At 44.9% G+C, this 16,716-nt stretch overlaps 1 protein-coding gene across 1 annotated transcript in view; it reads right to left on the reverse strand.

Annotated features, from left to right (window-relative positions):
- The window catches only part of Cemip (cell migration inducing hyaluronidase 1), a 157,022-nt gene that overhangs the window by 50,988 nt on the left and 89,318 nt on the right, over nt 1–16,716 (reverse strand). The window contains exons 3-11 of the mRNA XM_034508678.2: nt 16,556–16,702; nt 15,923–16,061; nt 13,725–13,961; nt 9,893–10,072; nt 7,095–7,165; nt 5,932–6,027; nt 5,339–5,460; nt 1,133–1,265; nt 186–377 (exon numbers count right to left, since the gene is read on the reverse strand). Of these exons, the coding sequence (XP_034364569.1) occupies nt 186–377; nt 1,133–1,265; nt 5,339–5,460; nt 5,932–6,027; nt 7,095–7,165; nt 9,893–10,072; nt 13,725–13,961; nt 15,923–16,061; nt 16,556–16,702 (1,317 nt within the window). The remainder of the gene's footprint in view (nt 1–185; nt 378–1,132; nt 1,266–5,338; nt 5,461–5,931; nt 6,028–7,094; nt 7,166–9,892; nt 10,073–13,724; nt 13,962–15,922; nt 16,062–16,555; nt 16,703–16,716) is intronic.

Raw genomic sequence — 16,716 nt, forward strand, 5'->3', positions numbered from 1 at the left:
ATTAGTTAGACTGCCTGCCTGGACAATATTTAGATGCATCAATAAGGAACCAATGCTTGCAGTGAGAATCTCATCATTTTCTTTGGTCTGTAGGATTCTGAGGCTAGCCCACAGATACAGATCTCCTTTCCCTTGAGGTCTACCAGTGTTCAGATTCTTACAGTCTAAAGTGAGGAGATGCCTACCTGCCACCTTGACCTGTGTAGAGCTGCAAGCTCTGCAGGGGAGCACCCGGAACTCTTCTGCCTGGTACATGGAGTAGTCAGTGCTGGCAACGACCAGGGTGTCTCCAGGCTTCCATGACCGCACATTGTCCACCAGACTCAGGATGGTGCTGTTTACATTGGTGTCGATGCTGACCGTGAGCTTGGGCCTCACTGTAACCCAAAACAGGAAGGACTGAGATACAGCCCTTTGCCTTGAGCAAACATGTGGCTGCCCACCTCTTCCCCTCCCCTCTGGAAATCGGTAAATGCCAGGTGTGCCGTTCCAAAACCCAAATCACCAGACTCTCTCTCATCCCAGTCTCAGTACTTACAGGTTTTTGAAGTCAACAAAAACCCAACCAAAAAAAGACCCATTCATTAGCTCTGGGCAGAGGAATTTTCCACTGACTTCTAAGCTGGTGTGCAGTGTGCTGCCTCACCACACCCACTTTGCCCAAGATGTAAAACAAATATAGTCCCTCTCCACTGTTATTTACAGTAGCCATAAGCCTCACTCCCAAGTCCATCCCTAATGACTGCTTTCTGTAGATGCTGATTCCAGAACAAACCAGCCATTTCCAGTTCTTTCTAATGAGCACTGGCTGGGGACCTGGGTTTGAAACAACAGCACTGAAAAAGGCAGAGAGTCTATGTCAGCCCTGACCATCAGCACACTGCATTCTTGGACCATGCCCATCCCTTCTAGAAAGGCTTACGACAGGCCAGGGAATGACTATCTGCTTCCAATGCCTGGGACCCTCTGGCTGCTTCTGCACTGAGTGGGGGTGTGTGACACTTTGATACTCAGTTCAGCTAATCCAGCTGTCCTATTTCACAGTGCATAGAGGCTAAGTCAGGGATCAGGTTAGGGATCAGAGCTCAGTTGCATTTCTAACCCAATAGTGAGCCAGGATCTGCTTGCTTACCTGGTTTTCCACATAAGAATCTCACTCGATAGCTGCGGCAGGCTCTGCCCCGGCTGTAGCAAGCAAACCTGTAATCTTGACCATTTTTGTAGACAACCTCAGTGCTGAGGGCGACTCCATCCATTGTTGTGGCCTGGGAATGGAATGGAAATTACAGAGCAAGGATACTTTTTTTTTTTTTAATATATAAAGACGGAAAGTGCTGATTAATGCCCACAACTTATATTTACAAGTCTAAAATTGTCCCCACCGTGAAACTATTTACAACAGCCCAGGACTATTATCCCAACGGCCTTTGTGAGTTTTGTTATAAGAAAGACAGCATTAAGTCTCAGAATGAAGGTGGCAAGGCCTAAATTCTGGGAGAGAGTCATCTAGAAGCTCTGTGATCTAGCAGGAGTCCTGAGTCCTACTTACTGCTCATCATTGTGTGCACATTTACAGGACATTCCCCATACACAGGCTCTCTTAGAACCCTGATGTGTCTCTTCTTATGACCATCTCACCACCATGAGTCTATGAAAGGAGCTGGCATTTATTTACTGGGGATTCACTCTACACAACCTACAGATACACAAATGGGCTTCTACACCCCACCAGGAATCTCAAAAGTCTCTGTGCCCAGGCTCTACCCAATAGGTTTCTCTAATGACACAATAAGCCAGTTCAGCCCAAACAAGAATATACAGGCAGATTTATTAGGAGGTAGTTCTCCAGCGGGTCACTGATCTCAAAGGAGCAGGTCAGTGAAGTTAAGCATTTCCACTAAAGCAAAGGGGTATTTTTAGATCTTAGGTGAGGAGGGATGATGATATGTCTGATTGGAGCTAGGATTGTGCCCACATATGTTCAAACTGGAGCCCCTGGATGGGTAACTCTCAGGTGAGTTTCTGGAAACATGGAAGAGTGATGGCATGTTAGCCCAGAGTTTTCTCTGTGTGGGTGGGGTTGAGGGAAGGAGAGTAGATGGGGTTTACCCAGCTTGTGCAAGGGTAGACAGTGGTTCCAACCAAACACTACTCTCAAAGGCTAAGATCTGGTGTGTTTAGGTTGTGCCCTAGGCATCTGGATTTTAAGAACTGCCCAGGTGATTCTAACAGGTAGGAAAGTTTGGGATCAGCTCTCTCAGTTAAAGACCTAAATGCATGTGAATGTCCATTACATCCTCATAGTGAAACTGTGTTGTGGTCGTTGGTTCTAGAGGCCAGAAAAATGACCTTCAGAGAGGATGAGTAACTTGCCAAACATCACACGGCCAGTAAGTGGTGCAGTGAAAATTGAAGCCCAAGCTCATTTAGCTTCAAAGCCCCTATCCTAGCTTTCAGCTATGCCCAGCCTAACGGCCTTTATTCAAATGTCCTGTTTCACATCCCCACTACCCATCCACCCCCACTGCATCCTTGGAAGTGAGGTTGCAACTGACCAGAGATGCCAGGCAAGAAGCACAAGAGCAGGATAGAATTTAGGAACAGGCTCAAAGGATGGTGGTTCCTGCCAACTGGGGCTCATCCCAAAGGCAGGGTGTGTCCCTATGCAGACTGTGGCTGCCATTCAAAGACAGGCAATTTAAAAAAGCACTGTGGCCATCTTTGGCACAGAAACCATGAAGACAAGGAGACAGTCTTAGAGAAGGGAGGAAAGTATCATCAATGAGAGAGGAGAGAGAGAGGGAGAGAGAAAGAGAGAGAGAGAGAGAGAGAGAGAGAGAGAGAGAGAGAGAGAGAGAGAGAGAGACTTTTTAGGAAAGATTATCTAGAATGTAACTAACAGATAACAGAGCCAGCTTCATCTTTGGCCTGGAAGACATGCATACTAAATTCAATCAAAAACCCCAGCTCTTCCTAAGTCACTCTTACAGCCATGATTTCCCGGGTCTCTGTTACATTGAGACAAGGTTGTAAACCTGTTTCTTTGGTACCCACTAAAACCTAAAAGCGTCATCACCAAGTCCAAGTATCAACTGTCAAGTCCTGTTCCTCTGACCTCAGAGCCCTACAAAGATAGCTCCATCTTCAGTGGGAGCCTTGTCACACTGACAACAGGGCCTCAACTCATTACCTATTAGAGTTGAATATTCGTCACACAACAAAAACTCCAGTAATGATTTCAAGGAAACTGCTTAATTTACACTGCTTTCTCTTTTAATGACCTTAGTCAGTCTTATATAAGAAGAGTAAAAAAGATCTATCACTGCTAAGTGGCAGGAATCTTTAAAGAAATATTATTATTAGTCCTACTTGCAGGTAATAAAATACTCACTAATGTTTCATTTTTAACAGTAAATTAAGTTTGAGCAGGGCAGTGTGGCACAATGGTACTTGCCTTTAATCCCAGCACCCAGGAAGCAGAGGCATGTGGGTCTCTGTGCCAGCCTGGTCTACATAGTGAGGTCCAGGCCAGCCAGGCATCATAAGACCCTGTCTCAAACCCCTCCCTGGGTTTTTGAATAAAATTTATAGAAGACACTCAGACACCCATGTCCATACATGGTCAGTCCACAAAACCAAGTTGTGAAAGAACATTTATGGCCCCTATTTTTGCACTGAGCCATAAAGTTAAATAATTTTTATGTATATCTACAGCCAGCATGTACAAGCAGAACTAGAGCACAGGGTTTAAAAATGCTCACTGTGAGAGTAGTGCACACAAGGTCATCCTGAGGAGGCATGCCACCCAGAACGTTCACACACAGCCCAAAGCCGTCAGTGATGAGGAGGGGGACCTTCTCAGCTAGTCAGATCTCTCTGGCTTCCACCTCTGTGTCAGCTACTGTTGGGTGACAATGACAATCCCATTGTTTCCCATTCTTCAGTACTCTGGAGGTCACAGGTGTCCATCCTACCCTGTCCCCAGATGATTTAACTATGTCCATGTGGAACAGGTAGGTGTCCAGAGCCTGTGTCAGATGTAGTTCTGGGCAGTGGGGGTGAAGAGGGCTTAGTGAGTTCCCTGAGCCCCCAAGGAAGTGAGAACCAATTGGCATCCATGGGGGCAAAGATGGTCTATGAGTCTCTTTCACTTCAATGTGTGCCCAATATGGAGGTCATCTCCCCCTCCAGGTAAAATAAACTATGAGTGCAGATTCTTTGCAGACTCCACGAATGCTGACTTTTATGTACCTGCTGGGATTGAGCTACACTTCAAATCCTATCTGCCCACTGTGTGCCTAAGGGCCCATAGGGCATCAACACAGAAGTGACTTGGTGGGCCAAACAGGAACCTGCAACCATGGCTGAAGAAGCAGAGTGACAAGACAGAGAAGAAACTCAGACAGGAGCTGGAGTCATGGCTTCGGACAGATAAGAAACCTTCACTTCTGTCTCTCAGGTGGGAATAGTGCAATCTGGCTAACCTGCTTCAGAGGAGGGCACAGAGAGTAATTCCACCCAGGTGACAAGAAAAGTTCTGGGTCCTTATCCCTCCACAAATTTGTCCTGCCTAGAAGAAGTGTAGGGACAAAGATGGAGCAGAGACTGAGGGAGTGACCAACCAATGACTGGCCCAGCTTAAGACTCATCCCATGGGCAAGAACCAACCCCTAACATTATTAATGATACTTTGATAGGTTTGCAGACAGGAGCCTAGCATAACTGTCCTCTAAGAGGCTCCACCCAACAGCTGACTGAAACAGACACAGAGACCCACAGTGAAACATTAGATGGAGCCCAGGATTCTGTGGAAGAGTTGGTGGAGGGATTGAGGGATTTGGAGTGGATCAGGACTCCACAAGAAGACCATCAGAGCCAATTAATCTGAACCATCAACCAAAGAGCACACATAGGCTGGACCTAACTCCTCTACCCCTCAACAAATATGTAGCATAGGTGCAGCATGGTCTTCACATGGGTTCCCCAACAACTGGAGACGAGACTATTTCCAACTCTGTTGCCTGTGGATCCTGTTCCTGTATCTGGGCTATCTTGTCTGGGCTCAGTGAGAGAGGATGTGCTTAGCTCTGCAGTGACTTAATGTGCCAGAGTGGGTTGGTACCCAGGGTGGGGCCTCCTCCTTATGAGAGGAGAAGGGGAGGGGATGTGGGGGATGGGCTATGTGAGGGAGAATTTGGAATGCTGATATTGGGATGTAAAGTGAATAAACAAATTAATGGAAAAAAGCATTAAAAAAGAAAAAAGGAAAATTTTTGATATATAGAGCCTTCTTCAGAGGCAAGCTTTGCAGACTCCCTGGATGTTGTATGGTTGGTACCTGTATATCAATGGGTCGATTGCAGATTTTTCCTGGGTAAGCTGCTCGCAAATCTGAAATCTTCTCCCCACCTTTGCTCTGAGGCACCTTATCATGGTCAAACCACTCTGTCCATTCCACATCTAGGCAGAAAGCAGAGACAAGGTCAGACAGGGCCTTGTTCCCTTTTATAAAGGTGACACAGGTTTCTTGTTATTACAAAAGAAATGAGGAGAATGGAGAGAAACAAAAGCCCATCTGTACACCTGCCCCCATGCCACATCATTATCATGGCTTGCTTTTTGCAAGCCTGAGATAGCTGCTAGAAGGCCAGCTTCTATCCCAGCTTCTGTCCGAGTTTCCTATCCAACCCCATGACCTGGCATATAAAAAACCCAAATGCCACAGTCCCTGTGGAAGTGCAATGCAAATTTTAACCCCAGGTGAGAGTTTGCTAACAATTTGCCAATGTGGCTTGATTAATGAAAGGCAGCTTCAGCTCAAGTTTCTCAGTTGATGTCTAGTAAAGTGTCCCTGCTGATACAAGAAATCCTTGTTACTCCTGGCCTGTGCTGCTGCTATTTGGTTTTAGCAGTTTGTCTTAAACATCTCACCTTGAACCCATTCGCTGGATGAAGAAACATTGAAATGTTCGCCATGCTCTGTCTGGAACAGTTTGAAAACTCGGGCAGCAGCTGAGCCTTTGTGACCTGTCAGAAGCACCAGACATGTGAGGAAGCCGATAGACCCTTAACTCCATGGTGGTGCTGACCTTACAGCAGAGAGCAAACCCCTATATCCATGTCTCTTTGTTTTGATTTGGTTTAGTTTTAGTGGGGTTTTTTTTTTGTTTTGAGATTGAATCTCAGGTAGCCCAGGCAGGCCTTGAATTATGTAGCCAAGGATAACCTTAAAACTTACCTTGTTGCTTCCACCTCCCAATTGTAGGGATTTCACATATGCACTACCAAGTCCAGTTCACAGTGGATTCTTTTTTTTTTTTTTTTTAACTCAAGGATCTTGAACCATTTCATTAAGCAGTATTTTCCCATAATCAACTTATTCTTGTCATTTAGAAAGAGGTTACATTCATTTCGTGTGTGTGTTTCAGTTTTGAAAGTTCAATTACACCCTTCTGACAAATGGAAAGTTGAGAAAATCTATTATTTCTCATGATCTGCATTCTGCCCTGGGCTTAGAACTGGCAGAATTCATTCTAACTACATGAGGCGAAGACACTAGACTGTCTGAGAGAGACCCTCTACAGGCTGTGGATGTAGCTCAGACAATGTAATTGCCTAGCATGCATAGAAATGTAGGTTTATACAATGGGGGTATGTATATACTTGTAATCTCAAAGCTTAGGAGTAGAGGCATAGGGTCAGAAGTTTAAGGTCATCGTCTGTTATATACTGATTTCTGAGGTCAATCTGGGCTACTGAGACTGTCTTGAAAAACAAACAAAAAGACAAACTTTCTATGGTTTCTAGTCCATAGTGTTCTTCTGGAGGTCACCTCTCAGCACTTAGCTTTTCTTTGTTAGTGAAGACTTCTTTGGACATACAAAATCCTAGGGAGAGATCTACTTTCCTCTAGCCTGGACCTGTGTTACTGGCTAACACAGGTCATAATGTAGTGAGTGAAGTGGCCAGATTCTTAGCTGGGTCCTTGCAGAAGGGCAGGTATGTTCTGAGAGTAGCCAGTCACTCACAACCCACAACTCCTTTCATCAGGGAGACACTGGAGGGGACCAGGACTCTCACCAACCATTCATTACCATGGTATTCAATGTGGTCTTCAACTGAAGAGGAAGGATTTCCTTTCACGGTGATGAAGCTCCAAGGGTGTCTGAAAAAAAAAAAAAAGTCAGTTTTTTTTACATGTTGGTGCTGGCACACAGTAGGGCTCACAGAGTAAAGACACACAGTCTCATAGCTGAGTCTCCCTAGCTACTGGAGGAATTTACCATCCAACCATGGGCTTCCTTTCCCCATCAAACAATGGGCTTGCTTTCTTTGCAAGCACAAGGCTGCCTGCTTCTTCAGCAGCCAGCTAGCCTGGGCATCTCTTCCCTGGAGACAGTTTTACTCAATGCTGGCAAAGAATGGATATGAATCACAAACAAACACGCCAGCAACTCAACCAACCATGCCACCCGCCAAGCCCAATTAGATTCTGCAGCAAATGTCAGACCAGTTCCAAAAGAGGTGATTCCACTCATGCCCATTGCCCAAAAGAGGTGAGCTCAAGGAACATGGCACAGAATACTATGACTGGCCACTTAGCCATCTGCCTTGGCTCTTAGAAAGGGATGAAGTATGTTGCCCTGGTGATGGGGAGGGAAGGAAAGAAAGGTGCATGGACTGGAAAAGTCACATAGCCTGAAAGTGTGCACTGCTCATCGGCAGGTTTTCTTTGTGATTTTTCCTAGCATGCTACATGCAGTGATTGGGGTAAGGGCCACACCCTGTTACACCACCCTGGCATGTTAAGCATTCTCTACTAAAGGAAACTGAGAAGTGGCAGAAATGACTCTCTATTCTTCCTTCCTCGGCTCCAGGACAGAGGTGTCCTCTCTAGAGTTGAATGAAGAGAAGATTCTGGGAAGAACCCCAAGTCTGTTCATGACCGTTGGCTTATTAGAGAAAGACTTACCAGATTTTCTTATTATTCTCTACATTTCATGAAACTTAGCAGAAAAATACTCAGGTTTAACTATTTGGATTCTTATGGCTTCTGTTTCCTTAGAGAGGTCCTCCGTCGTGTTTAACTTAGCATAGTGAAATCTGTGTAGCTTTCTTCTGAGGACCAGGCCCTTATTAAAGACTCTCCAATACCCCAAGAATTCACCAAGTGCTTCTCAAAGACAAAGCAAAAGATCACATGATGTGAGTAGCTTTTGATTTTGCTTGGACCACCGGTGCTGGGGAGTCCGTGCTGAACAATGTTCAGCTGAGGTTTAAGATTTTGTTATGTCACACTCGTACTTAAATTTTTCAGTGGCTCCCCACTGCCCTTGAGCAACACTGAAGCCATTGACCCTTCAATGTCAATCTTGTATCCTTGTCTCTTATGCACCCTTCCCATGTACATTACTGCCTAGTCCTCAACTCCACTGGCTTCACATCAGCTTGGCCTCCTCCCAACTGTGGTCCTGCACTTGCCCACTCCCCTTGGATCAGCTCAGCAGGCCCAGCTGAGTGAATCCCACCAAACCTGTTTCCTGAATGAATAAATAAGGGGTCCCAGTCCCAGCACATCTATTGATTTTAGATGCTCAGCTCTTATCACCCAAACACATAAAGGAGGGGTGATTATGTAACTCCTGCTTGCTGTGACCAGGATGACATGTGGAGGTTCCCATTGTTCTAATGACTCTCTTAGAAGGAGAGAACAGTCATTAAATGCCAGGCAGGGTGACAACTATGTTACTCATAGTAGCCCATGGAACCCCTCCCAGCACTCTTTTGCGATAGATCCTGAGATACCCTATTTTACAGATTCCAGAATTAAGTGAAGAGGATGAGTCACTTGCCTGTGGTCACACCTCAGAGGCAGTGCAGCACAGATTCAAAGCCAGGCATCAGAAGTCAGGCTTTGGGCACCACGACCTTCTCCCAAGGCCCTTCAGTAGCTTTTTCCTTCAAAGTCCCTTTCTCATCGTAAATTAATAAACTGACTTTTGGTTTATAATGTGGTGAGATGAAAATGTGTCTGGCATTTGCTGACAAAGGAAGCCTGCCATACCAAGATTTCATTGTCATATTTGGCTGTCTCAGCTTCCTGCCCCAGTTTCCCTTCCAGAAGCAGCAGCCAGAGAATATGGCCTGGGACCTGAGGTGTCTCTTCTTGCCCAGATGATCTCTTGCCAGCCAGCTAATTTACTCTGTAAGTTAGAAAAGGCTCCGAGCATCTCTTGCTTGCCCTTATCTGAGGAGCTGAAGAACGGGTATCATAATCTCAAACAGCTATGGGACAGATCATCTCAAATTTACCCAAGCTGAGAGCTGGCTTGCAGGATCAAAAGATGTGACTGCAGTGTGCTGAAGGACTTCCTGCAGTTGTCAGTGTGTGCACATGCCAACATCAGGCATGATGCTACAATCCAAAGCAAGAGGCTACACACTAGAACCTGTTAAATAAGGCTCCTTTTCCTTGGGTGTTTAGCTGGGTGGAGATAATTGCATAATCCCTAAAACACTGTCTGCCAATCCCCAAGGCACAATATGAACCTTGAAAGGGTAAACAGACCTTAACTGTCCCATCAGGGCTCTTATTTCCTTGCTCATTCTAGGCAAACTCAGTGCTTGTCAGTGACTAATTGAGGAAGTAAGTTCATATAGAAACTTGTGCATTGTAGTAGTGGGCTTTTCTTATAAAACCAAACCAAACAAAACCAAAATAAAACAAAAAGCCCAGGCTTCCTTTGAGCATCATGCCTGAGTTTGTCCAGTGTGGGTGAACAGTGTGCTTGCAATGCCCTGTGTTGTCGTTTTAAGTCCTGCGGAGCTGGAGATATGCCCTGGTTAGCATGGACTACTTCAGTTGATCGGAGACGGAAGTGATGCACAGTACCTAAATCCAAGGTGGAGGAAGTGCTTGCTTCCCAGTTTGGTCATTGCCTTCCGAGCTGTGTCATCCAGGTTTCTAGAACCTTCATCATTCACTGCAACAGAAAGAATCCTGCCATCGGGCACTGCATTCAAATACTGGACCAGACGTTCACTTTCTTTCTTGGATCTGTAAGTGTCGAACCTAAAAGGAGTAGACAGAGTGAAGATGTGGACAGTCTTGGCAGCAATCTGAAAGAGACAGAGACCTAAGTACACATGTGTTTTAGCAGCTAAGATATTGTCCACAGACCTTGAGGACTATAACAAAGAAGCTTCTTCAAAGTGCAAGCAAGTTTGGCTTGCCATACAGAGATACTCAAGAAGGGGGGCTTTGATTTCATCACACTTATCATTCACACAGGAAAAGACCTCAGGAATATCTCCAGTGGTAGAGATCTTTGGATCTGGGAAGTAGAATAAGTCACATGCTTGGGGTTCAGGCTTTCTATGTCCCCTTTCTTCCTGGGAGCTCTTGCTCATGCCTCATGGAAGGGATTAGCATTAGGAGACAATCGGGGGACACCTAGAGAAGCAAGGATTTCTATCTCTGATCCAGACCCAAGCAACTCTTCTGAAGTCCTTGGGAATGACAGCGAAGCTGCCTCATGTCCTGTCTCCCAGCCTGGAGCAGCTTAGGTGTATTTCAGTCATTAAACAGTCATGTCTGATTCCCACTGCAGTAGTGTTAAACTTTTAAACCACTGTGAATGCCATTGCATGTCTGCTTTTTTTCCTTATTCTTTCTCTTTTTAAAAAAGTTTAGTATAGTAAGAACGCTAATCAAGAAATTTGCCTTTTTTAAACAAACTTTTAAGTATGTAATGCATTGTGGTTGACTACTAGCACCATGTTGTAAGAAGTGATCTTAAACAAGTTTTAAGTATGTAACATACAATGGCCGTTTACAAGGATAATCTGTTGTAAGGAATGATCACCCCTTACTACAGTGTGTGTGTGTGTGTGTGTGTGTGTGTGTGTGTGTGTGTGTGTGTGTTATAGGTAGAGACAGGTTCTCACTCTGTAGGCCAGAACAGCCCATGATATAGCAGAGACTCACTTTGACCTCAGAGAGAGCCTTCCTCAGCCTCCCAAAGGTTAGAATTACAGGAATGGGCAATCTCACTGGGTTCTAACTTTTTTTTTAAGAGATGGAGAAATATATATATATATATATATATATATATATATATATATATATATATATATATATATCACACTGTGTTGCTCAGGTTGGCCTTGAACTCCTGGACTCAAGTAATCCTTCCTCAGCTTCTCAAATAGCTGGACTGTCAGATGCACTCCTCCATACCTGGCTAATTCACTCTTACAAGTGAAATTTGCACAAGATATAGATGTTTAGAACCAACAACTATACCCTGATATTAAGAAATTATAAAGGCAAACAGTTGCTCCAGCATCAGTAATCTAAGGTGGCAACACCACAGCAGGAACTTTGTTAATAATTGTTTTGATTTTGAAATTATAATATAATTACATCACTCCCCCCACCCCCATCTCTCTCCTATCTCTAACCCTTTCCATGTACATCCACCTGGGTCTCATTCAAATTTATGACCTTTTTTTGTTAAGTATGTTCAATTATGTGTGTGTGTGTGTGTGTGTGTGTGTTTCTAAATACAACCTGCTTAGTCTGTATAATGTTACTCACATGTATGTTTTCAGGGCTGAACACTGGTATTAGTAACCCATTAGTGTGGTTTTTCCCAAGGGAAAGCTATTTCCTCTGGCTCTCAGCATTCGTTAGTTGCCTATAGTTCTTTCTGTAGGGTTGAGGCCCTCTGACCTGTCACTTCCACACTGCCATGTCTACTGGTGTGTTCCTTGTTCTGGCCACATAAGGTTTTGTACAGTTACAGTGGAAGAGATTTGAGTTTGAACTTAACAAACAAATTGTTCTAAAATGAATATTGAAAAATAAGCCCATGTGACTAGCTAAGAACATTTGGAAAAGGAGAAGGTACCACAGTGTAGTGAGGTAATTGGAAAGGTATTGCTCAGCTGCAGATTCATAGCATCTGGCTCAAGTATGCTTCTGAAGTCTAGGCCTCCTCAGCCTGTCCCCATGGCCAGCCCTTATCAAAGACCCATGATGCCACATCCACTCCTCCTTCAGGAGCCTTGACTTCTCCCCTGACCCCAACCCCATCAAAGCCCAGCCACCTTTAAAAGCCAACCCAAGTCTCACTCCTTCAGGTAAGTTCCTCCTGCATTTGTCTGTGCTTATTAATCCTTGAGGTCTCCAATATTCTTTAAGCCAAAGAGGTGAAGCAAGCACCTATCACTCAGTTAAAACCCTGTTCTAGCTGCCTATACTGACAGCACTTTAGCTCCTCCTGACTGGCCTCCACACTGCATCTGGGCTATATAACATTGATTCCTGTACCTGCCCCCACTCCAGAAGGTCCCTGACTCTGCAGCTATACCCATAGAACTCTGTCTCTTTAGCTGTATTCTTCTGGGGGTCTTTTCTAGAGGGGAGCTTAAGAGCCCTGAGGACACAGGGCAGATCCAGCTCTGCAGAACAAAGGTAGACCCCAGAGTCCTGCTGTTCTGTCTTCCAAGTCTCCCTAGAGTCTTCTATCTCCAGTACTTCCTGCAGACACCTCATCCCCACCTACATTGCTCACCTGGCCCACTGCTAGGGCTTGACTATTGAGGTCTAGTCTGTTGCTATGTATTATAATGCTAAATGCAAGCCCCCCAAGACCTGGTTGCCCCAGAGACAAGAGAGTCCACTTGCCCCCAAGTTATTTCTGATTGGTAAATAAAGATGCTGATAGCTAAGCTGGGCAGAAGAGACATAGGCAGGGTTTAGAGTTCTGGGGACTTGGGGTGGGAGGAGAACCACTAGAGGAAGAAGAAGGTGGGAGATGAGGAAGCCACCATAGTTTAGGTGAGTTATGAAAACATGGTCATATGGGTTGGCTAATTGGAATTAAGAGTAGCCTAGATGAAACATGACAAATTATATAATAGAATTATTGGTTGGGAAATAGACATAATAGCATAGAGGTAGCTATCTGCCCAACTGTTATGCTGATTAAGGCTTATTATAAATATAAAGATTGTGTGTGTCTTTTATCTGGGAACTACATGGTCAAAGGCAGGGTAGAAACCCTGGGTTGGGATTAAATAATTTCGACAATACTTGACAGTCATCACTTTGCCTTCTATTACTGTCCCATTTTCTTCCCAGTCACCAGAATATTCTTTTCAATTAGATCATGCTTTTCTTGAAGACCTCAGTTGGCTTCACATCTCGTTGAAAATAAAATCTACGTCTTTATTGTCACCTGTACCTCTCCTCCTCCATCCTGTCCCACATGTTCCACCTTTGAGCCCCTCTCCCTCACCTAAGAGTTCAGTGCTTGGGGCACCTCTGGCTCTTTGCACTTGTGTTGAGCTTTTGTTCTGACACAGTTCTCAGCTCACAGGCTGCTCCTTCACACTGGCCTTTTCTGATCACCTGTCTAAAGTGAACTGCTGGTTCCTTCTCTATTATTCCACTATGCCTTTTACATTTCTATCACCACCTGAAGTGTGTGTTTGTGTGTGTGCGTGCGTGTGTGTGTGTGTGTGTGTGTGTGTGTGTACTTGCACACTATTTGTGTTAAGTTCAGCTTTGCTGGGCAAATGCCTAGGAAAGAAGGTGCCTCTCTAGAGCAGGACTGCCCTCCACATCATTCATACAGCATGCCAGCCCCCGGAAAAGTCCTCTGGCTGGGAGAGATACTGAACAAGTGAGAACATGAGTAGAGAAAAGCCAACCTTACCGGTCAGAATGGACAACTGCGCCCAATTTGGCATCAATGACATGAACAATGACTCCACGGTGCCCCCAGCTTCTTTCAAAAAAATATCCTCCCTCCTGCATGCCACCGGGATGAAGGGTCTTGTTTAGAAAAGTCCAGGAAAGCTTTTTTTGCCCATGTAACTCCAGAGTGCCTCCTTTGTCCACTCCAAGGTACTTCAAGCCATAGTAAGGGTCCGGCAGGATGTTTTCATCAGCCCTGTAAAGAGAAAGGTTCCAAAGGATTGGGCAACACGTCTCAGTCAAATGCTGAGCCCTAGGGGAGCATCACTGGTCCTGACTCTCACTGTGGCCTCAGAGCCAAGCTGCACTTTGGTAACGACATTAGGTCTGCAGAAAAGCATCAGTAAGCTGACCTTCCCAAAACAGAGTAACAGCCGGGGCACAGAGCAGCAGAAGTGCCTAGCAGACACTGCTTGCTGCTACTGTCTTTAGCCCTGGTTTCTGTCTCTGCCCTATTGGCTATGGAATAACAGGTATTTTCACTGTGTTCCTACCTACAGACAAACATTCTTAGCTATTACTTCTTATAACTTACTTTTTCCCCCTTTTTATTGTATATTTTATTTATTTACATTTCAGATGCCTTCCCCTTTCCCCATTTCCCCTCCCTAGAAACCACCATCCCATCTCTCCTCCTCTTTTTTGCTTTTATACCATTTAAATTACATGCAACTATTAAAGTCAATTCTAGGTTGAGGAACTAGCAGTACAATAGACGCAAATAATCAAGGAACAAGCAAGATAATAAACACAAATAATCAAAGAACAAGCAAGGCAATAAACACAATTCCATGAACACTCCCGTGATCACTGTTTCTAAGGGCTTATCAGGATGACCAAAATATCTGAGCCAACTTCCCTGTCCTAGCCCAAAGTCATTTTCATGTCTGAAGCCTACATCCTTGTTCTAGCCTAAAATTTAAATTCCTGCCTGAAATTACTTCTTTGTTCTAGTCTAATATCAGATTCCTGCCTGAAGACCACTTCCTTGTCCTTGGCCAATGTCATATTCCTGCCAAGTAGCCCGTTTTCTTGTCCTTGGCCAATGTCAGATTCTTGCCAAGCAGTCCCAAAAGCTCTGTCTCCCCCCCTGCCCCCCCCCTTTTTTTATTTCATAAACAAGACTGAGCCTGTCTTAGGTCATTCTGCCAAAAATGCCTTCCTTACCCATCGTGAAATATGCATAATCAAAGGCAATGCACTTTTGTCTTAGGTTGGTAAGGCTCTGTGCAGAATCTTACCTATCCTTGGCTTGCCATCCTGTTAATTTAATAACTCTGTCTGGGGGTCCATTTTCAGATTCAAGCCATGTACTTTGGCTGCCAACAAGCTTTAAAGCTTGTCTTCTTATAACTTTCAATTGCTTAAAGATGGGTCACAGGAAAAAAAAAAAGATGGGTCACAGGCCTGAGGGAAAGGCACAGGGAACTTTTCTGAGCCTTATTGCTGTTCTTCTGTTTTCTCCAAGTGGAATCATCCTCTCCTGGAATGTGGAGGGATGCTCATAAGACTCAGAAACCTCAGGGAAGTTAGAAGTCTCAGAAGGACTCCTCCCTTGGTTATATACAGGCAGTAAACAATTGCTTAGGTAGAGAAAGCTCTCCAGTGGAGTTGCCTGCCTGTTGGGCTTCATGCTTCAGGGATGCAATTTTCCTGAGTCAGTGCCCATGCTGTGCTTTTAGGTGATGCAGCTACTTTGAATCATCTGTGCTGTTACAAGTAACCCCAATAACCCTATAGGTTCCACAAGCTATATCTGGGTAGAATTATATTTCAGGTCTGTCATTGGTGCCCTCTGTGGAGTAAATACATTTGTTCACACCTCCCTGTGAAACATTGCACACTTGTCTTTTATAGCACTAAGTAACCTCATTCAGAGTCTCTTCAAATCATGGAATGACTGGAAAGCTACTAAGAGCCTTCAGGGATTTCTGTAATGCAGTTACTCCATATATAGCATGATGAACAAAGCGCATCTTGGATACCCACTTATTCACTTCATCACGGCTATCTCATTCATGGTTATGGTCTAGTGGTATACATAGAGGTCCCTGTCCTTTATAGAAGTCTAGACTTCTGGCTTCCCTATCCTTTGGAAAACCTCTTTCCCCCTCAGACCCAACAGCAGTGCTTGACCCCTGAGCAAGGTCATCCCACCTTCCATACAGCACAATACTGAAATTGCCTTCAAAAGGGCAGAGGGCACTCCCAGCATGCAGCTCTCCACCATCATCAATAAGGATGAACCGGGTGCGCAGCACGATGTGCTCGTGGTGGTCTTTAATAACAAGCTTTCCTGAAAAGAGAGGAAAGGGGATGTCTGAGATGACAAAAATCTTAGGTAATGTTAGAGCAGAGCTCAGAGCAGATTCCCCATTCCCTTGGGCAGGCAAAAGGGTATCTCTTCTCAGCACTTCTACGCCCATTGTCTTGCAGAAATTACTTTTCTCCACCATCTGCTTTGCAAGATACACACAGTGGTCGTCTAGTCCATTGCCATTACCCCATGTCCTGAGCTTAATTACCAAGCATGTTGATGTAATAATAACAGGTCCCTGCAGAGCACCAATAGAAACTGTTAATTTCAAGTGTCATTTTAAACACTCTTCCCCCGCCCCCAAAGATTAGAACTTTGACAAGCCATTTCTCAGCGCTCTGAGTGGTTGAGGATCTCAAGTCTCCAGATCTTCTGATGTGAACCCAAAGCATAGAGCTTTTTTCTATCTCAGCTCCTGGCTGCTGAGATCCATTTGCAGGACTCAAGGTGGTGGAAGGGACAGGAAGGCTTACCTCCCCCTGATATAGTGATGGAGTGCACTGTGGCAGAAGAGGTAAGCAGTAGTTTCCTGCCATGGCCAATGTGTACTTGATGGTCTCTGTCATGGCCAGGGTTCCAAGGCTGCAGCTCAGGACTCTGATCAGGACACTCAGTTGACACTGCCAAAGATAAT

This window comes from Arvicanthis niloticus, chromosome 1 (genome assembly GCF_011762505.2).
Source record: "Arvicanthis niloticus isolate mArvNil1 chromosome 1, mArvNil1.pat.X, whole genome shotgun sequence".
Lineage (NCBI taxonomy): Eukaryota > Metazoa > Chordata > Mammalia > Rodentia > Muridae > Arvicanthis > Arvicanthis niloticus.